This window comes from Pocillopora damicornis, chromosome 5, assembly GCF_964200805.1.
Source record: "Pocillopora damicornis chromosome 5, jaPocDami1.2, whole genome shotgun sequence".
In the NCBI taxonomy this organism is placed as follows: domain Eukaryota; kingdom Metazoa; phylum Cnidaria; class Anthozoa; order Scleractinia; family Pocilloporidae; genus Pocillopora; species Pocillopora damicornis.
The window spans coordinates 6,367,965-6,390,691 of NC_142674.1; the positions used below are offsets into that span (position 1 = coordinate 6,367,965).

At 35.7% G+C, this 22,727-nt stretch overlaps 2 protein-coding genes and 1 long non-coding RNA gene across 17 annotated transcripts; 2 read left to right on the forward strand and 1 right to left on the reverse strand.

Moving 5' to 3' along the window:
• The first annotated feature begins 63 nt into the window (after positions 1–63).
• On the forward strand, positions 64–7,176 carry LOC149044867 (uncharacterized). Of its 15 annotated transcripts, none has more exons than XR_016187054.1 (8): positions 70–123; positions 905–956; positions 1,220–1,275; positions 2,461–2,502; positions 2,937–3,565; positions 4,186–4,382; positions 4,470–4,737; positions 5,434–7,176. It is a non-coding gene; the product is annotated as an uncharacterized LOC149044867 (long non-coding RNA). The 15 variants fall into 15 exon arrangements; XR_016187055.1 differs by having other exon boundaries at positions 84–453; XR_016187056.1 differs by having other exon boundaries at positions 84–448.
• Positions 7,177–12,662: 5,486 nt separating this feature from the next.
• LOC113677202 (uncharacterized) lies at positions 12,663–16,927 on the forward strand. Its single transcript, XM_027193969.2, has 2 exons — positions 12,663–13,332; positions 15,329–16,927. Exons 1-2 carry the CDS (start codon positions 12,819–12,821, stop codon positions 16,165–16,167), a joined length of 1,353 nt encoding a protein of 450 aa, XP_027049770.2. The 5' UTR covers positions 12,663–12,818; the 3' UTR covers positions 16,168–16,927.
• Positions 16,928–17,717: 790 nt separating this feature from the next.
• On the reverse strand, positions 17,718–22,669 carry LOC113677203 (uncharacterized). Its single transcript, XM_027193970.2, has 4 exons — positions 22,425–22,669; positions 21,642–21,712; positions 20,706–20,793; positions 17,718–18,645 (listed from the first exon to the last, which is right to left on the reverse strand). Exons 1-4 carry the CDS (start codon positions 22,523–22,525, stop codon positions 18,615–18,617), a joined length of 291 nt encoding a protein of 96 aa, XP_027049771.1. The 5' UTR covers positions 22,526–22,669; the 3' UTR covers positions 17,718–18,614.
• Between the last annotated feature and the right edge of the window lie 58 nt (positions 22,670–22,727).

Sequence of the window (22,727 nt, forward strand, 5' to 3'; positions counted from 1 at the left end):
CCTCGTCTTAACCTATTGTCCTAATCAACCAATCAGACAGCGCGGAACAGACAACTCTTTCGCGGCCGTGTCCAGTCTCCGTGTTCAAAGCATAACCAGAAAGAAGCGAACTTGGAAATTCAGGTAGAATACGCTCGTTTCCAGCGAAATGCGCGTGAAGTTTTGGTTGATCAAAAACTTGTGATTTTCTTCCAGCCTCAATAATTTGTATTATGTTGCATGTAGCAGTCTCATAGTGTGTACACTGGTGGCTATTATGGGTACAGTGGAAGACATGTATTCATTGTAAATGTATGGGGCTACGCAAAAATTCAGCTAGGACGTATGGTCGATGTTAAACTTCACATATCCTGGAAAGTTAACTTACAAACTGCTTACACATATGATGAAGATCTGGTCTTTTATAAAGGATAGGGTGCTGGCTCCTAACGCTCTGCAGCAAGTAACAGTTGGGTAATCATTCTCTTTGCTCACCCAGAAGGGCACAAATTTGTAGCAAATTTACTCATCACTTAATAATATGTGCTTTTCTATTTAAATCAGTGGCTGACATATGCCACTTTCTTTCTTTTGATCTTTTTTTTAATAAAGCCCCTTGAACTAAATTATGAGGAATACCACAATGATATGTATTTTGTTACCACATTTTACATACTTTCTCAATAGTGTGTTACAAACATTAAAATGAAATAAATACTAATTCATGCACAAATGAATACTTAATTCAATACAGACTATTGCCCATTATTAGCGATTATTGCTCCTACACTTGTTAGCAAGAACTTGGTCTTGTTGGCGTTCATTGTGAGTGTCTGGTAATCCATATATCAATGGAGACACTCTGCAACTATCTTTGTGAAGAAAATACCAATCCTTTCACCCTTACTTAATATCATTCATACAGGCATGGATGAGAACCAGCAGCAAAGCAAAGTAAACAAAAGTGCAGATGAAAGGTATCTGTTGTGCTTGTCCTTGGTGTAAAAATCAGTTTCCTTTGGTTTTGTTAATGATATGAATGAAAAATGCATTTTGTGTAGAGAAAGATAAAATTTAGCTCCTAGCCTAAGTTATGGTGAGATGATATTTCACTATCAATTTGGCCTCTTTTAAAAGTAAAAGAATATACTAAGGATAAAACTAAACCACAGCATACCTATACTAAACCCTCAGCCTATTTGTATCAATATTATTATTTTTTCTGGTGTTTACCCAATAGATTCGATCCACTTACAGACAAAGATGGTGCCTGTAAATTTTACCTTTATTCTTAGGGTAAGACACATGTAGAAAGCAATATTTCGCAAAACAACAACATTATGTATGCAAATTTAAAATTTTTCCAATTTTTTCTGCTTGACTTTTTGAGTGGTTCCAGGATTTTCTTGTGCAAAGAGTTCTAGGTGAATGTACCAGTCACCATGTTTTTTGGTATAATGGTTTACATTGATTGCTGTGCTCTACATTCATCATTGAAGTACCAATTAATTCCTTTGCCATCAGTAATTGCTTTAAATATACTGTGTCAGAAATCACAGCACTGTGCCCCAAAATTTAATGTTGTCCAGGGCACAATTTCATATTTTTGAGCAAGGCAAAGGTAAAAATCAAACAAGACCACACAGACATCATCTACGAGACAACATTACTATGTATATAATGTTTATATAGTTCATTATGTAAAAGCTACTCTATTCATTAAATCAGTGTCAACACTCTCCCTCACTCTCCCTTGTAGCAGATATAATTTTTAGCCAACTTGAGAAATAGTGGCCTAAAATGGACATCCAAACTTTTAAATTTCCAGGGAAAGGTTCCCCAGACTTTGCTACCCAAGTGGGAATAAATGGCTGCCACACTGTCATTTTTGTCCCTCCCAGCTGCTCAAATGTTTTCCCTCCTTTCCACAATCTTACCAAAGCCCCCATATATGTAGTAATAAAAACATTGAAGTGTAGTGTGCTATCTCAGCAAGAGATGATAATCATGCACACTTTTAAGTGAGTCGTCCTAGCAGATGTTTGGTGAGGTATTACATTCTGTGCTCAAAATCTAGTCACATAGACCTGGGGAAAAAGAATAGGGTGTAATAGTTAGGTCGGTGAATTGCTACAAGCTTTAGTTTGATACCACTACTCATTTGGTTATCTATCTTGCTGGTACTCTTTCTGGTTATTTGGGTTTTTTTATGGAACCTCTTCCCATCAAGAAGAAGCATGGTATGTGTTTGAAAGTTGATAGAAAAGAAAAGTAAAAAAAAGAAGAAAAAAAAAAAGGAAATAGGGGAAGAACAGGATGGTCCCAAAGACAGTGGTACATTTTTTTTGCAGGGGGTAGTTATTTTATTTTTGAATTCAGGTTCTAGCCTAAGTATGTCTAAGTTTCTACACTTGTTTATTCTTGTGATTTCTTGCTTTAGGAAGTGAGGTAAAATTGTTTGAATTTGTTTTTTCATTACAGCCACTTGAGTCTGTAAATGGAAAGAAAACACTGAAAATGATGGTAAGGAACACATTGCTTGCACTATAAAGTACTGAAAGTAATTTGTAACTCTCCACATTTGTTATTTACAATTGATATGCTTTGCACAACTGTTGTGTGATAAGTGAAGATTTAGTTAACTGTATCTCAAAAATTAAATCACTTTAAACTGCAGCAGAAGCTATTACTTTTATAGTTATAAAAGTATCAAAGGTAACCTCTCTAAGAACCTTCCCCTTCGTGTCTGTTTTATAGAGGTATCCACTAAATATAGGTTAATTTATTAGGAAATGTGGGAAGAGTAGTGTGCAACTGAATGATGCAAGTTTCAGCCAGTTGAGGGTTCTTGCATTTGTTATTGTGGTGCTAATGGTGTCTCAGTCAATTGCTAACTTAGTATTTAAGTACTAGTTGTGCTTGTTGATTATTTGACTTTCCCTAAATGTTTTTTATAGGTGGAGCCAAAAGACAAAGTTTGTGTCAGGCCATGCTTTAAAAAAATGACAGGAAGGCCTTAAAAGCTTACTTAGATCTTTATGAAGATGGAGGGTTATTTTATTGGCAGTTACATGTAAAGATAGGTTACCAGGGCCACTTACTAGGAGTAGATTTATAAGTTAAAAATACTACATTTGAGCTCAAATTTTACACAGACATTGTTCAGGTATGATAGAAATTTAAAAGCACATTCTTGTCTCATTCATAAGCAATGCTATATACTCCACAGGTGTCAAATTTATTAAATTTTGTGTTCAGAATTACTGTTGGCCTTGATATTTTTAACATTATGTAACATTTAACATTATATAACATTGTTTTTAACAAACAATAAAATTTTTTGGTTTTGATCTGAGCAATTAAAAACATTATTGTCTTGTTTCCAAGGTTTCCAAGGAAGGTTTCTTCACTTCATGCACAGGTCCTTATGTATATTATTCTGTTTTACAGAAAATAACAGTCAACTCCAGCAGGAAAATTCCAATCAGCCTAGAGAGGCCAGAAAATAATTGTGCTTAGAAATAACAGTTACCTCCAGCTGGAAAACAAAAATGACAAAACAGCTTGCAGGGGCTGGAAAATACAAGTAAGAACTGTATAAGAATATTTGTTCCTTGCTGGTAATCTCGGAACAGCTGTGTAGGGCTGGAAATTAACAGTAATGGAGTACAACAGTTAACTCCTGCTGAGAAACTGAGAACAGCTGAGAGGGGCTGGAAAATAACAGTGCTGGAATACAAGAGTTATCCACTGCTGGAATTCAGAAACAGGAAACTTTTAAATACTATCATAATGCTACAATACACTGAGCATGCAATAATATCTTCCATTGCCTCAACTTCAGTTACTTGTAGAAAGGTCATCTCTGAACCATTAAATAGGATCTGCTTTACTAGTTATGTACAGTTTGCAATACATTAATGAAAGAAAAATCTTAACCCTTTAACCCTAAGACTGGCCAGCCTCTAATTTCTCCTTACAATATCCCCCCCACATCCCACATGAATCAAGGAAATGACCAACAACTTACAAAGCTCTTGATTTTTAAACAAATTCTCCTTGTCAACAGTTCAGGAAATGTATAGAGAACAGTATGGAGAATATGCATTCTGATGTTAGGGTATAAAGGGTTAATCAATGAGTGTATGTTAAAGGTAGCAATCATAGATAGCTAGTACTTATTCACAAATACTATATTTTGTTTAGCAGATTGTAGCTTCAATGGATGCCAGAAATATGTGGATGAAAAACTGTCAGATACTGTTTTGTGCATTGTGCTGGTGAAGAAAGCAGTGCAAGAATAGGTGAAGATGGAATCAAGAAATGCAAAATAGGAGTGAGTCCATTTAGTACTGGAAAAACCATGGAAGAGGTTTCTGCTGGTTTTGGTGTTGCTTTTCCTGGTGAGTGTGAATCAGGAGATTTTGAGGAGGATTATGACGATATTAATGATAATTTATTTGTTCTCCTCCCTCCTCTTTGACCATTAGACATTTAACTACTGGACAAAGACACAGCTGTCAAATGAAAACAATATTCAAGGTAGTTAATAATTATGTTGACCATTTTCACTCTTTGTTTTTGTAAGATGAGTTTTTTGCTACATTGTTCCATAATTATTTATCTCTATGAACCTTGTTTGTTTTTTGTTATTTGCTAATGAGAGCATTGTGAGCTTTTTTTAAAGCCAGCGAACCAGATGAAGAAGATTTTGTCCTGTTTGAGCTCCTCAAGCCTCCCAAAGATGCTTCTTATGAGGTATGCAGAATTTGTGATTGATTTATGGTTTTCTTCTGCTTAAGTTTTCTCTTACTTTATTATTATTATTATTGTTATTATTATAATTATTATTATTACTTAAAACTATGCATAGATGTTCTTGTAACATGCTAAGTAGTTTAGGGGAATATCATTATTATTATTATTATTTTATACTATGCAGAGATGTTCTTGTAACATGCCAAGTAGTTTAGGGGAATATTATTATTACTATTATTATTATTATTATTATTACAATTATAATTACTATTGCTTTTGTTTTATGTGTCCTTCGATGACCAGTTTTGGATGTTTTTTAGTGCCTTATGTCTGCAATAAATTTTAAGGGAAATTATAATAAATACATCTAATGATTGATGTTCCTTCTTTGATTGCTAAATTTGTTTGTTGGGTTAACAGAAGGATGAGGTTGTTTTCATTGTCCCTTGAGGTAATTCATAGCATATTATCATTAACATACTGATACTCAAGGTTAGTGGTACTTCCTTAGCAAAGACGTCCAACCAACCCAATGAAAATAGGCCAAATGTGCATTTTAATACTTAATACTTAATTTAATACTTTAATACTTAATTTAATAATAATAATAATTTTAATCAATTTGGTAAAGACAGTCTTTCATCAGTTGAGTGTCATTAAAGTTTCTTTTCTAATGGAGACTGATTTTCTTCACAGATTCCAACCCTACAGATTCTCTATTTGAAAGAAGGAAGGAAGGTATTCCAAGGCCTTAATGCCATCACTGAGCAATATCTTTTCAAACTAAGGAAGGAGAAAGGGATAAATGTTCCAAGAGGGTGTTACCATGCAGTGATGACAACAGAAGAAATGGTAAATTTTGATTACTGGAGGCAGGTAAGGATGGGTAGGTTGAGACAAAGATTTTTAATTACAAGTGGAATAGAGCCTTGGAATTTTGGACCAAGGAGACCACAGTGCTGATGTAGCAAGTATCTTAAAGCAAGTTGATAGTGATGGATGGGTCTTATTGAGCATTACAAAACAGCATCATTATGGAATGTGGAGAGACTGGAAATGGAGGTAACTTGAGGAGAAAGACATTTTTTAATTTTAAATAAAATCAGTAAAGGAAAGCTATTTGGCACAGTGTAATACTAATAATTAAACACATAACAGGTCATGTGTTCACTCTAACAGTTTCAATTGGGTTTTGAAGCATGTCTAATTCAAGTTAGATCCAAAATTCCGCAGCTCCAAATTGTGAATAGTACCTAGACATGGCCAGAGAACATCAATAGAGAATGTGACCTCTTAAGTATGTTCACATCAGACCCATGAATTTGTCCGCAAAACCTCCTTTGGAGTTGTTTAGTTCCAGAGTTTCATGTCCAGTGCATTTCCAGAGCAGTAAAATTTTAAAAAAATGACACAAACATTTAAATTGCAAAGAATTTATTTAAAATCTTTACGTTTACAGCAACCCATATAAAAAAGAAATCTTACCAACCATTATGAGTGAATGGGTGAATAAAATAGCCTTGACTCCTCGATCTGGTGTCAACTGCTTTATTTTATTCAAAAGTATATAAGGGCAAATTGGAAGGACAGAGTTACTTTCTGTAATCTGTCAAATAGTATTGAACAGTTAGAGCCAAATAGTTGCAAGTGAGTAAAAGGATAGAATGGATTTATTGTATATTAGTGCAGTGTAGTCTACTTTATATTTCACAAATTCCAAAAAATCACTATTTCACCTGAAGTTATTTACTTGAATTATTTGTACTGAAGATGTTTATTTCCATGGAAGTGTTGCATGTTCAAGTACAACTGAAGGAGTTTTTTTTTTTTTTAACTACCCATTTGTTTGTTAGATGAGCAATTTAAGCCTGAATTTTGATTTAGATTAATTACGGTTTGCATGTGTGGTTAGAAAAAATATTTAGCACCAATCACTCCTGCTTAAATGACACAAAAAAAGTGTTTATTTGTTCCAAACACTTACAGTGTATCCTATTTATCAAGATGATTTTTATCAACAAAAGATATCATAGCAGGAAAAAGGTAACCAAAATTTATATAAAACATTAAAAGAGGAACAACTAGAGTGATTTTACTCAACCCAGGAAACAGTATGTAAACAAACCTGTATGACACCAGCACGCATGTTTTATTGTTGGTTCACCCCATGTTGTGTGTGGAAAGCATGACATAAACCAAAAATTTTGTAATGCATAGTAGTTTATGACCAATTTCACCGGTTGGATAAAATCACTCTTCATATTCATCTACAATATCTTTTTGAGAAAGAAACTGTGACAAAGCCTTGACTTAGTATTAGCATGAATAATAGTTATTGCTCAATTGTCTTCTTTCGTGATGCATGTTAATAGTGACAAGAAAGTAATGCTTGTTAATATTGTCATCTGTTGAAAATTTGATTAAATCTGAATTACTTAAGTTTTCTTTTCTTTTTTTTCTCATATAAGCATACTGCTTTTTGGGCAGATGTCTCTCTGGAATGAGATCCTTTTGGAGTGGCTTCCTTTGCACTTGACTCTTTAAATATTCTGTTACAATGTTTTATCTGACGGTGCATAGAACCCGTAGTCCTCTATGTATATGTACACTTTGCTTGTCAAGCAAAGATAAATCAATAGTTTGCCGTCAATATATGCATATGCATCTGTGTATACAGCGACTTCTGGGAAAATTTCCAATTGTCTGAAAACTTTTTCGTAACACTAAATTGACTTAAATTCCAAGGGTGTGAGTAATATACAGACCGGTCTCAACAATTAGAACATCACAGTGGTGAAACATAGCATCAAAACTTGCAGACTGATAAATATTTTATAGGGAAGGCTACATTCTCTTTTCCAGCGATAAAAATCTCCTCAGGCTCGGTGATATTTGTCCAATAATCTCCAGGCTTTGTGCTGGGATTCTACGATGTACCGGCTAAAATTATTGACTTCACCCGAGGGTAACCTTTCGACACCTACCCCCATCCCAACATTCTTTTACGCGAATAAAGGGTGCAATTCCGGCGATCTAACTTACAAATGCGGTATATCTGTTCATTCCCATGCATTTCCATGTTTTAAGCGCGTTCGAAAATTAAAACAATCAAATAGCTCGTACCCTGCATATGTAATGTATTCCAACTTGACATATCCAATATTAACTGCTATTTTCCATTTTTCATTGAATTCTTACAATTTATCCAGCAAGTAGAATATATCCCAACATGCCAAATCCAATCTTCACCCTAATTTTCCATTTTCTGAACCAACCTACGAGTGGATAATATCATAACGTTTCCATATCCAATCTTTATCCCGATTTGTTCAAATAACTCTAGAAAAACGGGGTAAACCGTGACAATTCTTTCCACGAGTGGTTAATATCATGACTTGCATTGTCCAATCTGTCCCTGATTTTCCATTTGTTCAACGAATTCTAGAAAACGGGATAAGTTTTGACAATTCATCATGCAAGTGGAATATAACCTAAGTTGTGATGTCAAATCTTTACCCAGATTTTCCTTTGTTTTAATAGATTAGTTCTAGAAAAATGGGGTAAACTCTGAGAATTCATAATACCCTTAGCTCACATATGCTATCTTTACTCCGAGTTTCCGATTTTGCCAAATCAAATCTTTAGCCCTAATTTTCCATTTTTTTCGTTTATTAGAGACAAGTAAGGTAAAATCTGACGATTAATCCCACATGTGGGATACATCCTAGCTTTTCATAATCAATCTTCACCCCGATTTTCCGTTTGTTGAGTCAATTCTGGAAAAACGGGGTAAAATCTGAGTACTCATCCTGTCAATGGAATACATCCTAACTTGTCATATTCAATCTTTGTCCGGGTTTTTTGCATTTTTCCAAGAATTCTGTAAAAATTGGGTAAAATCAGACAATTCATCCTACAAGTGAAACATATCCCAAACTTTGGTTTGTAATCTTTACCCGATTTTCCATTATTTTCAGAGAATTCTAGGAAAAAAAAAATCATCTCATAAAAAGAATATATCCCAACATGCCAAATGAATTTTTCAATGAATTCTGAAAACGGGCTAAATTGTGTCCATTTATCTTAAAATTGGAATAAATTATAACTCGGAACATCCCTCATTTTCGGTTTTTTTCTAATTAATTCCAGAAAAACGTGTAAATTCTGAGAATTCATCCCGAATGTGGAATGCATTCTAAGTTTCCATATCCAGTCTTCAACCCGATCTTCCATTTGTATTTCAATGAGTTCCAGAAAAACGGGGTAAGTTATGAGAATTCATACCGTAAGTGGAATATATCCTATGTTGTCATATCCAATCTTAGCCCCGATTTTCCTTTTTTTGACGAATTAATTCCAGAAAAACAGGGTAAACTCTGAGAATTCATGCTACAAGTGGATATTACCCGAAGTTCCCGAATGCCATCTTTGCTCAGATTTTCCATTTTTTTCAAGGAATTATGGAAAAACGGGGCAAATTTTAGTAAATTATCCTCCAACTGGAATATATCCTATTGACCTACCACATCTAATCTAGTTTACCCCGATTTTCCATTTTTTTCAATGATTATAGAAAAACGGGGTTCATTCTGAAAAGTCATCATCATGACTTGCCTTCCATTTTTTTCCAATAAATTCTAGCAAAATGGGGTAAATTCTGAGAGAACATGCTACAAGTGGATAACACCTTTAGTTCCCATATGCCATCTTTATCCCAATTTTCCATTCCTTTTTTCAGCGATAAATTCTACGATTAGCGCTAATCGTTAGCCCCCCAAATTATGTATTTAGACGTTTTTTATAACGCTCGCTTTCAGTTATTATTAACTTCCATGGAAATTAAAAACTTAGGCACACCAACGTGCTATGTAATATACTATTCCCCGTTAATTGTAGTCATTCTCTAAAGAAGTCTCAATTAGAGACGAAACGCGTCGGAAATAAACGAGGAGCTTACAACTACACGAAGTGTTTCTTTGTGCGGCTCGCTAGTCTTACTTAAAATTGAAAAAAAGAGGGAAAATTACAAATTTAAAAAAAAAGTTTATTTTCTCAATGAATTCTAGAAAAGCGGGATGAATTCCGAGAATTCGTCCTTCAAGTGGAATAAATCCTAAGTTGCCAAATCCAATCTTTAATCCGACTTTGCATTTTTTTTCTTTTTTTTCAATGAATTCTAGAATTACGAGGTAAATTTTGAGAATTTGGCCCGCAAGTAGCTAATACCGTAAGTTCCCATATGCCATCTTCACCCCAATTTTGCATTTGATCAGTGAAGTTTAGAAAAAAAAGAGGTGAATTGTGGATAATACCCGAAGTTCCCATATGCTATCTTTACCCCGATTTCCCTTTTTTTTCTGAAAATTCTGTAGAATAACGGGATAAAATCTGAGAATTCATCCTTCAAATGGAATAGATCCTAGGTTGTCATATCCAATCTTCAACCCGATTTTCAATGCTTTTTTCTCATTGAATTCTAGATAAACGGGATTAATTCTGCGAGTTCATCCCGCAAGTGATAGCAATATGCTAAGTTCCCATATGCCAACTTTACCCCGATTTTCCATTTGATCAGTGAATTCGAGAAAAACGGTGTAAATTCTAAGCATTCATACTACAAGTGAATAGTACCCTAAGTTCCCACATGCTATCTTCAACCCGATTTTCCATTTTTTTCAATGAATTCTAGAAAAACGAGGTAAATTCTGCGAACTCATCCCGCAAGTGATAGCAATACGCTAAGTTCCCATATGCCATCTTTACCCCGATTTTCCATTTGATAAGTGAATTCGAGAATAAACGGGGTAAATTCTGAGCATTGAATTTAAGGTAAGGTGATAGCAATACGCTAAGTTCCCATATGCCATCTTTACCCCGATTTTCCATTCGATAAGTGAATTCGAGAAAAACGGGGTAAATTCTGAGCATTCATGCTACAAGTGAATAATACCCGAAGTTCCCATATGCTATTTTTACTCCGATTTTCCATTTTTTTCAGTGAATTTGACAAAAAACAGGGTAAAATTTGAAAAGTTATTCTCCAAATGGAATAGATCCCAAGTTGCCATATCCAATCTTCAACCCGATTTTCCGTTTTTTTTCCAATGAATTCTAGAAAAACGGGATAAATTCTGTGAAATTCATCCTTTAGGTGGATTCTATCCTATTGACCATAGCCACCTTAAGCCCCATTTTCGATTTAATCATTGTGTGAATTTGTCATAAACAGGGTAAAATAGGACAAATCCACCCAAAAGTGCAATAAATCCTACAATAATTTAGAAACAGTACTAAAAAAAAAAACCAGCTAAAATCAGCGGAACCGCAATAAAATCACAATCTACTACTTCAATTTTTTTAACGGAGGGCTTAGTGCGATACGGCAAAAACCAACAGTACTCAAAATAAACAACTGAAGGCCAAACTTCAATGATTGAAGGAAGACTTCGTGACGCAGACAAATAATCACAACTTGGACTTCTCAGTCGATCTCACCTCGGCAGATTAGGTGAAGTGTCAAAAATATATAATTTTATGTCGACGAACCATAATCTATGATCTTCAACTATTAAAGAAAATAAAGCAATTGTGATATGACGCCACATTGTGCTTTTGTCTTAGCTTGTGGCTAAAATGTTGTCATTGAAGTCGCAAGTCGAGCAATGAAGACTGTAAATAAAGCAAGGCTGCAAATAAAACGTGAACAATAACGCATCCTTTAGTCGAAAGTCGCTTTGTTGTTCACGCGCAGCAAATTGTTCTTCCAAGTTTAGGTTACAACAACGATGCGATCACTCTGCGTTAACGAACGATTGAACTTCAAGGAAAGCAATATGAGGCCAATGATCCGGTTCGCAGTGATCATGCGAACAGCATGTTTTCCTCAGATCAGTTACCGGAAAATACTGGTCAAATTTTCCACTTATCCCTTTATCTATTGTCCTGATCAACCAATCAGACACAACGCGTGACGCATTCATGAACTAATCGTTGGCTTTTACTCGAGACGTGAGCTTGGGTCGCCTGTGACCTAGAGAGTAAATGTTGATGTAGGCAGCAATTTAATTTTTTGAATTTTGCCCCATTACAGCTTCCATAATGCATGAGTATTATCATGATTTTTAATTCACTCATATCCCAGGCCGACGAAAATTCGTGTTTTGAGCCTTAAGTCGCACAGAGGCTTTCTTTCCCGTGCAGGAAACAATCGTAACTTATAAATGCTGACATCCGGTGACTACAAAGCTTGACGTAATTTGATTGGTCGACTGGTTATATAAACCCCACAGGTATGTGGTGCTTGTAGCGCGCGCTGATTCAAGACTATAATTTCCGACCATTTTACGGTATATTTATAGAATTAAACCAATTTTTTGGTTTCTGTTTAGTATCTGTTAAAACAACTATTCACCTCACTGTCGGTGATTGATTGATAAATATTGTTTATGACCTTTGAATATTTTTGCTTTAAGAGAGAGCTTGGGGGCGAGATTGGAGTCTGTCAGACGAGTTGTCAGGCATAGAATTATTATTCTTTCCTAGTCGTCTTTATGGGGCGCGCCGTCCTTTGACTGATGCGACGAATCAACTCTTTTCAAATGTTTTGAAGTCCATTATCAATTTATCTTTTCATGGGATCATGAATAAATCAGTTTCTTTCCTTTGTGGGTCGAGACTGTCTTCCTTTTAATTCAGTCAAACTTTTCCCTGTTTACAGTGACGTATCTGTCTTTTGAATACAAAGAGGCCTATTCACTCAAACGTGACAAATTTGCCGTTTATCTTGCACCACTCATTCGCCATTCTCGAACCCCTAGGCAGCCAATCTTGTGCGCCGGTCAGGTTACGCGTCACTTCTCTTCAATAGAATTTAAATCTCATGGGTACTGCCACTCTTTAATTCAACACGCCATGCAAATTCCTCTAAATATTTGCCTACTTGCGACAAAGCTCGCTCAATATTTTTTCCGTAATCTCTGCTGTGTCCCTTTCAGTGATGATATTCACGCCTTTTTTCAGCTGAGCCTCTCCCAAGGTAGAACCCAGCAGATGAGGTAATTTCAAAATAAGTGGACCTCAAAATGATGTCCGAAATGAGCGATGAAAACCTCTACAGCAGTTCTGCTTCTGATACAGACGAAGATGAATTTCACAAATGGCCACGAGTCGAAAGAACATCCAGATTTTCGCTAGTTTTCTTTATTCTCGGAGTTTCTCTGATAGTGCCCTTCACCACATTCGTTTGTGCGGCTGAAGATGTGTTAGCAGGAACTAATAAACCAACAGGATTGGTGATTATTTCGTTAACAGCTCCTTCGTGCATTCTCAAGGTAGTGTCGTTGTGTTTTCATCAAGTGTCGTACGTCGCTCGCGTTTTCCTCGCGGCCACATTTGTCCTCGCAGGGCAGTTGTGTACAGTGTTCATTTCCAACCTTGAAGGTCGCATAGTGGGAGTTTGTTTGGTTTCTGTTGGAACAGGAATTGGAGAAGTTTGTCTTCTCATGCAAGCTGCAAAAATGCTGGAAGAAGCTGCCCTATGTTCGTTTATAATAGGAACCGGAGCTGGTGCAGTTCTAGGTGCTGCCTCTTACGTGGGTAAGTTACAAAAAAGGGTACATTTGAGAACTGTAGATATTTCATATTTTTCGTTAATGTACGTGTTCTAACATATTATGATATCATATGCGTGTTTGTTGTATAAAGTGATCTCAAGAGCTGCGAATATTTTATCTCGTCACTAAATAAAAAATTTCTCATCTTCTCGAAAATACCACAATTTATTTCTTTTCATAGTGGATATGTTGGTAGTTCTGCAAAACTTTTAGAACAAAGTTGTTTACAATGCTGCTTTACTGCTACATCTATAATATTGACTAGATTGTTCTCACTGCGTAGGAAAGTTGAACTTTTTCCTGTTTGTAAATACACCAGGAAAAGGCTTTGAGGCATTTATCGAAAAAAAAAAAAACAATCAAATCATAATCAATTATTCTTTCAGTTAAATTGTAAATCTTTTAGTAAAACCCCAGTACTTTGTGTAAATAATATCATGAAGTCTTATAACGGGTAACGTGAATCCCGACCGAGGACTGCCCTTGCAAATAGCCTATTTGATGATAACAATGAGCTCTCACAATAGATGACTCTTGTGATTTATAAGAGAGATGTGGGCTGATATCTTGCTCGCGGGCTAAACGCAACAGTAATTTAAGTACACCCTGTACGGCAAGAATCATGAAATGATTCAAGCTATACATTTTGATCGCTCGTATAAATGAGGTCTCTATATCACGTTAATTTCTCCTGAAATGTGTGGCATATGCATTTGTAAAGTACAACCCTTCCTGTTACCGCAAAATTCCTTTTATTTCGCGGAAAATTCTTCAGTTAACCGCTAATTAATTCAATAGAGGCCCCCTCAAAGGCTTCCCGTTACAAAAGAAAATTTCAGTCGATCGACTTCCAAGATATTCACTGGGATTGATCTATTTTCTATCCAAACTAATCTGACTTTTTTGTGAGAAGACAAAAAAATCAAGATACGGCTAAAATACTAAGAAATCGACTGAAAATACGATTTATAACACCCCACCGAAAAAAAAAGGAATTAATACGTCAAAATTAGATTCATCAAGTTTCATTATATCGCTTCACGTAGACACGAATTTCAATTTCCTTAAATTTTTACGCAACAACGAAACAGCAGCAAACACATTTATCCGCCATAAGAAAAAGAAAAATAAACTATATAATTAATTTGTCCCACAGATAGCCGTGTAGAAAAACATTTAGTTTCTTTATTTGCGCGAAGACTATGCTTTTTGTCCTCATGTGAATTAAACACAATAAAAATTCACATTTCCCAGGAACCACATATGTAATTCTTGATCATTGCCCTCCAAAACCTGTTTTTATTGTTGCTTTACCACAAAGAATAAAGTCTTCACTTTGCGCTGGAAATTTTCGTTTTTTCCTGTTTGTAAATATTCTAGACCCCATTTGCGCTTTGTTTCATCTGTGCTAGAAAATTTCGGTTTATCCTGCTTGTAAATATTCAACTCAGCTACACCGTACAAACCTGATACAACAATGTAAATTGTTGGCGTATTACAGTCGCATCAAAAAACGCAAAAAAACAGATTTGATACAAAGCTCAGCGCGTAAAATGATGTTATTGTATGATAATCCAAATATTTCAAAGTGGTTTCTGGGAATTTGAATTTCATAGCCTAAAATAACCAATCAAATGCTCCACAAATGGACGACAGGGAACCCATGGATCGACCAACGGGCAAAATGTGGGTGCATCTGCGTCAGATATACATAGAGAATATCCGTCGCGATAAATCTCACGATATTCCATTGCCTAGCTTTAATGCGTTCTGTGATTGGTCTAGAAAACCCGCGCCATCTTCTCCACCAAGCAGATGTAAAACTTAAACAAATCGCGATCCACTGGAATTCCCGCGCTTTGTTCACTTCGCTCGTGTTCGTAATGAGTTCTGATGGTCATCTTAAGAAATTCACCTCTGTTCTGATTGGCTCTTGTGATCACCATGAATTTAATTGAATGTTTCGGGTTTTTTCACAGGCTTGACAGTCTGGGCCACAGTAGACCCAAGAACAGCCATATTGGTGTCCGCTATATGGCCGCCGTTGTTTCTTCTTTTGTTCACAGTTTCACGCGGAAATCTTCATCTCGTCTGCAATTCACAAACTTCTGGGTCAATATCACGGTTTGAACGGCGAAACTTTGAAGTTGACTGTCGTTTGACTCCACGCTGGAGAGAAAGATCTCTGTCGGTGTGGAAGTCTTGCCCTCATTTGTTGGTTTTGTTCTTGGTTTATTTTGGAGAATATATTGTCCTTTCGGCAATCCTGACGACGCTAGTATTTGAAGGGGCAGGCGTGGGTCCAGAATTTGTTCCTAGGGGACATTTTGAGCACTATGTTCTGAGCACCATGGTTGGAAAGTTCCTCGGTCGAACTTTCATTTCCATGCTTCGCGCCGTCGCGCCCGGATTTTTCTGTATTTCAGCCTCAGTGCTCGCGATTTTTCCTCTTGCCCAGACCATTTTCCTTTTACTAGCGACCTGGTACCGACTTGTTCCAGAGGTGTGGATTATTTGGTTGTTGTGCTTCATTCAGGGCACAATTTGTGGGATGATCTTCTCGAACTCGTACCACATCATCGCGAGAAGGTTCCTCTCGCAGCACGTCATATTCACTATCACGCTTGCGTCTATCCTAGAGACCGCCGGTATTCTGACTGCGGGCCTGATTGGCTGGCACATCGAACCTTTGCTCCTTGGGCACTGTATTCATCATTTTGGAAATAGATCGGATTGTTTAACACGAAGTACGGACCCAAGTTTTTGGGAATACGGAAATAGGTTTAACTATGATAGCAGAACTGCATTATCGCTATAATTGAAAGAGGCGTGGATAATTATTTTAATACTTAAACAGTGAGATAGTATAGCTGGAAAATATTATTTTAACTCCTTTATTCCTGCAACGATTACAATTTTTTTCGGGCACAAATCCCGCGCGCGTTACGCAGAATTGAATAGCAAAGGGAATTGTTTGGGTAGCCAATCAGAGTGCGCCTTCGACGTTATCCACTGTTTTAGCAGAAACTAGTTTTAGATATTTCTACTGTATTCCAATGGTAAATATCTCACATGGTATAAAAATAATTATCACCGCTATTTTCGCTGTATTCCAATGGTATGTTTAGAATAAAAATGGCATTTCTAAGTACATCACAATTAAATTAACCACCGACCACTGAAAAAAAAAAAAACAAAGCATAACGATTAATTTTTTTATCTTGGAGGAAAGAATTATCGTTCGACAGTTTTCGTGTATTCTCAGTGCTCTTTAGATATTACAATCTTTTATTTCATTCATTAAGCTGTAAGAAAGAAGGTTTACAATGCTCAAAGCTGTCGCCTTTTAAATATCTTCCGCAAATTTCTGCTTTTTTCATTCAAGTATATAGAGAAATGCATTAGATATTTCCCTGACCAATGACTTATCAGCGATTCAAGCTTGTATTTAGGAGACATTCTACTCCAACAACTTAAATATAGTATTAAATACTTATAAAGCTACATTGGTGAAGCTGTACAAAATTAATTTAACTTAATTATTAAGTTTATTGAATCAATAAAGAAGTGATAGCCTATTTCGTGAGTTCTGGTAAATTTGAACTTTTTTTCAGGTGGGTTCTGCTGGTTCTTTGTTGAATGCCTCTCAGCATTCAGTAAGGCTTTTTTTATCCAACAGGGCCCAAAAGCTTGGAAAACACTACTCGCTGCCACCTTGAAGTTTTAACTTGATATTGAATCGTTGATGGTAGCGCGAATCAGAAAAATCATACTTTGATTTGAGTCGATGAAATCAATATACACTAACGTCCGCAGTCAGAATACATTTTCGCATTTGAACGACTGCAAACGAAAAAAATGAAGTGGAGCCTTTCATTATAAAAAATTAAGGCAATTATCAAATTTGTGAGACCTTCAGGCGAAAAGGGAGGATTTTCCAACCACTTTCATGACCCATGCCCTTTCAATCGTCATTTTTTTTTAACCTCATTTCCTCTGAACAAAAGCCTGACACAGGCTAATAACTCCATCACAATACTTTTTTATTAAAATTCCGGCGCGTCTTTCATATAAAGTGCGCATTAAAAGATTTTTGCACTAAGGAAACAACATCAGTGTAGCTACGTGGTTAGGACCCTGGTGTTGTTGGTGGTCCAAGGCCTAAGCCTTCTACCCTGCTGTAGTTCTCGTTCGCCTCAAGTTCAACTTCTTGGCCGCTTTGTACAGAGGCAATTGGTTTGTCTCCTACCAGTTGGGATTTTTACACACTTTTTTTCAATTATTCATTCATTCGTATTGGCGCTGAAAAGCCCCATTGAGGGACTGGTCCATTAAGTATACAGATACATTATTACATACATACATACATACACAACAAATTCTGAAAAACTTTATTCTTGATAATGAACAGTGATGGCAATGGTCAGATGTTAAAAAATTACAAAGGACGGATTGAGTAAAATATATACTGCTTTCCTGAAATAGCAGGTCTTCAATGCAGTTTATCTCAAAAACTCTTTACAAAGTTCATTCAAAGTCTGTTGCTTATTACAGCATTTTGTATCATGGCCAGTTTCCAACTTCAGTCACACATTGAAAAGATAACTGCTAAATATATTAGGATCCAATCCAAAAATATTTACCCAACTTTATCAATGCCTTTATTTTATAGATTAAACAAATACCCCAATTTTCAAGGAATTCACAGTATTATGGTGGATCAATGTCATTATCTGAGCAATGCCCACCCACCCCTCCCCTAACCCAACATTAACCTTAAACTTAGGTTATCACTTGCATTTTGTTGGGTTAGGGGAGGGGTAGGTGAAAAATTGATCAGATAGTGACATTGATCCATTACAGCATAAAAAGCCACAGAAACTACCTGGCTCGATAAATAACTTTACACCATTATATTTTCCTACAAAAGTCCCTTAATACAAATACTAAAAAATTATTTTCCTGTCAATGAAATTCAACATCAAAACCGCCATTCCTGGGTGATTTTTTTCTCTAGCCAATGCAGTTGGCAGTTGGTTGGCATGCAGTGCACATACAGCTTTGCTGATCACAAATATTTTCCTTCATTGCACACCAATGGCACTACCATTAACAATGGCTATCAAAATAGTCACACACATAAATGCCTGTTTGATATTAATGCTCCAAGTGCAATTGCATCAATGGTTTACAAATAATAATATAATATTTAATTCTAATATTTGCCAGCATGATGCAGATTATATTCCAAGAGAGGTGGATCATTCAATGAACTTGCACTTGCCATCTTTCTGGCCTATAAATTAATTAAGAATCAGTGTACAGTGAATGCCAGAGTAGGATGAAATATGAATGGTTAGCCACTAGACATGCTAAAATTATTGATAAGGATTCAAAGTTTTCTGCATTTTCAATGCCAATGAGTTTACATGGGCATTTGTTCTATGAAGCAACCAACTTAAAACAAATTTTTTTATGACTTCAGTTCTGATTAACAACAACCTTTTGAGAGAAAGCCAATTCACGGTTTTAAGAAAGTGCCAGAGCAAATTTGATTGCTTAGTATTTGAAATGCTCTTCATTAAGAAACTTAAGCTCAATTTAAATATTCAGACGGACTCCATACGTGCGAAACTCTTTGTTTGATATTTTCTCACGTTACAATTTTTTAATCAGCTATTGTTGTTTTTTTTAGTATTTATAGACCAAAAATCACTAACTCATTTTGACTTGATAATGACGTTCAGCTCAAAATCACTTCTTGTTTGAATAAAAATAGAATTAATCAATTAAAAATAAAAATTCTCCCTCATAAAAAAACTTTTTTTTCCCTTCCAAAATTTGAGTCGCCTAACTCCAGGTGCCACTCTTATGTTTGTTTTTATGTTCATCTGAAACAATTTGAAATACTAAGAGGATAACAAAAATAAGTCAATAGTTAGGCACCCTTTTTTTTCAAATATATCAAGTTATTTTTTCTGAAGCATCTCAGCAGGCTTGAATCTTAAATCCTCGACTCTGATATACTAACTATGCCCTTGCAACCAGTCAAACTTTTTACAATATAAACCATGATTCTGACCCTTTTTTCCCATCATTTGCAGCAAAGCAGAAAAAAGCAAACCAGCATAAAAAACGAAGTTATTTACAAGTCTAGGTTGACAAGAGAGGGAAAAGACTAGGTCCCTGGTCTCAAGCACAGATCTCAGCTAATACTCAAGACCTCTGGCACAGTTTTGTCCCCTACAGACCTCCTGCCTGGTCAATAACATGTAATTATCAACAATGCATGTAGATGATCTAGACTTAAGCAAAGAAAATCCAGATGCCAAGACACAGCCATATTGGACAAAGAAAGTGTTTAAACGAAAGGAACTTTCTTGCTTAATTGGGATGGAACCTATTTAGGCAAGGAATGGGGTCCAGAAAACTACAGGGCCCAGTTGTTTGCAGGCCAATTAGTGATAACCCAGGGTTAACTTTTAATCAAGGTTTTTTTTATTTCTCTGTTCAAAAGCCTTTCAGAGAAAAATTTCCCTATTCTCTTTGAAATATCCAATGATCAAATTGCAAGCAAAAAGATTTAAAATTAATTTTCTTTTGAAGCTTTCAGACCTAAAATCAAAATTTCACACTAACCCTAGGTTAACTTAATCTAGCTTTGAAAAACCCCGGGCAGGTGTATAGTACCACTCAAAAGTAAGTTGACAGCCTCAACACAAAACTTGATCCTCAATCCTTAAAACAATTGAGCATTACAGATTGAGAATCAACGGTCAAAGGTTGAGTTTCAAGAGGCGGATCGACTTACTTTTTACCAGTGCTGCAGTTGTCTTGACAACTACTTAACTAGGAAGAGGTATGTAACTGATTTAAGCATAAGAGGAACAGATTTAGACAACTACAGGACCGCTAAAAAGTATATTTGACAGTCTCTTGAAACTCAATCCTTGATCCTCAATTCTCAATCCACAGTTGGCAAAACTAGAGGATCTGGTTTCAAGGCAAGACTGTCTAGTTACTTCTGAGCAGTACTCTAAGTTCATCATTAATTGTGAAAAAGCAACAAGGATTAGGGAAATCAAAAAGAGATCATTGAGAGTGACCCCAAACCAGCTTGTTCTTAACACTTTTACAGACTCCTCTCCCCTTCCCCTGCTTCCCACTTTATACTTTTGATGTTGTCATACATGAAATGGTCACAGACTTCCAACAGTCTCAGAGCATCAATGCTTTTTTCTAGTACACAACATTTTGAATCTTGTTTCATTGCTAAATAGTCCAATTGATCAAGTCTACTCTTAAGACCTGGAGGCTACACTTGTAATTAATTGGAAGGATTTACTCTTCAAATACCTCTCTTGTCTAAGTCCTGTCCTAACATTTGCTGAGGTTTGAGGGTTTTGTCGCCCATTTGGTTCATGACCTGTTTGACGCCTTACATCTAAAACAAAAAATATATTCCAAAATAGTTTGACCCTCAAACTATTAAGATGTGATTCAAAATTCTCCCCTTTAGCCGTCACACATTTTCTTGCAAATTGATTGTGAGAATTTAGAGTTACATCTAGACTCACCCTTAACTTCCACATTCATCCATTCTCATCACCATTTTGGTAGATAAAGTAAAGATATTGTAAAGAGAAATAACATGACATTCACTGATTAACCTGTAACTTCTCTCTGTAAAATCCACACATTATCTAGCAAATAGGTAATGACTCTACTCAAAACTTATTAAGTAGGAGTTTTATCTTGATCTAACGCCAAATTCTCATAACTAATTTACAAGGAAATGTGCAGCAGTTGGAGGAGAAAATTAACAATCATATTTTGGGAGTTGAAAAGTTAAGGGTGAAAATACAAGAAATTGGTACAATGATTCAAATTTGCCAAAAAAAAATTGAATCTCTTTCCAGCCATGAAATGTACCCTTCACAATTAGAGGTAATAGACCTTCCATGCCTTTATGAACTTTCTTTTGTAAATTATTTTGTCACTTTAACCAACAAGAGAAGAAAAATATCAGTGACTGTTTTGAAATAAACGTCCAACAGTGTATCATGAGACACATGTAGGTATTTAAACAGCTGGGAATCCACAACTCCTTTTGTAAAAAACATAAATTGTCTTTTTTTTTTCCTTCAAATGCAATAAATCCCAATCAAACAAGAGAGCTTGAATTTACATACACTGTGGTTCAGAGTTAAAGTCGTCTCTCAATTAAAGTTTTATTATAATGATAAAATCATGCATTCATGAGAGAAACATTTCTTCTATATAACAATGCACCTGATAAATCAAGTTCATCATCAGAACGTGGATCCTGTATTTCTGTCAATAAGTGTTCATCAGCGTATCTCCTGAAAATGAAATATTCAAGTCACCAGCATTACTTAACACTGTTAGCTTGAAGCGTGCAATCATTGAGTTATAGATGTTGTATCAGGCCGTCTGAGTCGTCAACAACTAAATAATAAGCGTAAAAATATTTCCAAGCGAAAATATAAACCATGACTTCAGTAGTGATTTTACAAATTGTGTAATTTTGTTAATTTTTCTTTTCATACGTTTCTGTTTCAAAACTTCTCTGATTACAAAGTTATAACCCTGGTTCTTAGCATTTAGCACTACAAGAGCTAGATGATGTTAACGAACATGAAAAAAAACTCAGAGCATTATTCGCAATTAAATATTCATAGTGTCGAAAAGCAGAACTTGCTATGGGCCAAATTATCACCACAAAGACAAAAACATTCCTGACTGTAAAAATATATTTGACGTCAATACTTGCTTGAGCGTCGTGATAAGCCTATTTCAGAAGTATTCCATTTCTGAAATTTCGATCAAAACTGCGCATAATTTTACGCTTGTTTCGTTCCCACAAATAAACTTGAACGAGTACAAAATCCACAAGAAGGTTAAAGTAAACAATATTTTTACCTCATTTAACAGTAATTTCAGCGTTTAATTACAGTTCACAGTTTCCTATTAGGTATCTTGACTGGCTTCGCATTAAGTTCTTAAAAACATGTGATTTTAAAGCGCTTTGTAAACACAAAACTTCAAACTTACCATTTGCTCTTCGGAGCGAATGTTGTGAATCGATCATAGCCTCGCTTTTGCCGAAAAGGCAAAAAGCTTCCGTCTTCTGTTCCAAAACACTGCCCCATCATAACAGATTACTGATAAATATACATTGGTCTGGGTTTGACATCACATTAGAGGAGGAAATTTCAAATATCACGCAAAAATTTGTCCATTCACATTCTTGAAAGCACAATATATTCCCGCTTTGGCTGACAATGATATACCCCAGTGGGGTGGGGACAGAAATTGCTGCCACAACAAAGACTTGAGATAAGAAACCTCCGCAAA

Excerpts from the sequence above, each read along its gene's own strand:
- LOC113677202 (XM_027193969.2), top strand. The coding sequence starts at position 12,819 with ATGATGTCCGAAATGAGCGATGAAAACCTCTACAGCAGTTCTGCTTCT. Across the intron at positions 13,333-15,328 it reads AGGTGCTGCCTCTTACGTGG|GCTTGACAGTCTGGGCCACA; the intron begins GTAAGTTACAAA and ends GTTTTTTCACAG.
- LOC113677203 (XM_027193970.2), bottom strand. The coding sequence starts at position 22,525 with ATGATGGGGCAGTGTTTTGGAACAGAAGACGGAAGCTTTTTGCCTTTT. Across the intron at positions 21,713-22,424 it reads TTCGCTCCGAAGAGCAAATG|GAGATACGCTGATGAACACT; the intron begins GTAAGTTTGAAG and ends TTTCATTTTCAG. Across the intron at positions 20,794-21,641 it reads TGATGAACTTGATTTATCAG|ATGTAAGGCGTCAAACAGGT; the intron begins GTGCATTGTTAT and ends TTTTTGTTTTAG.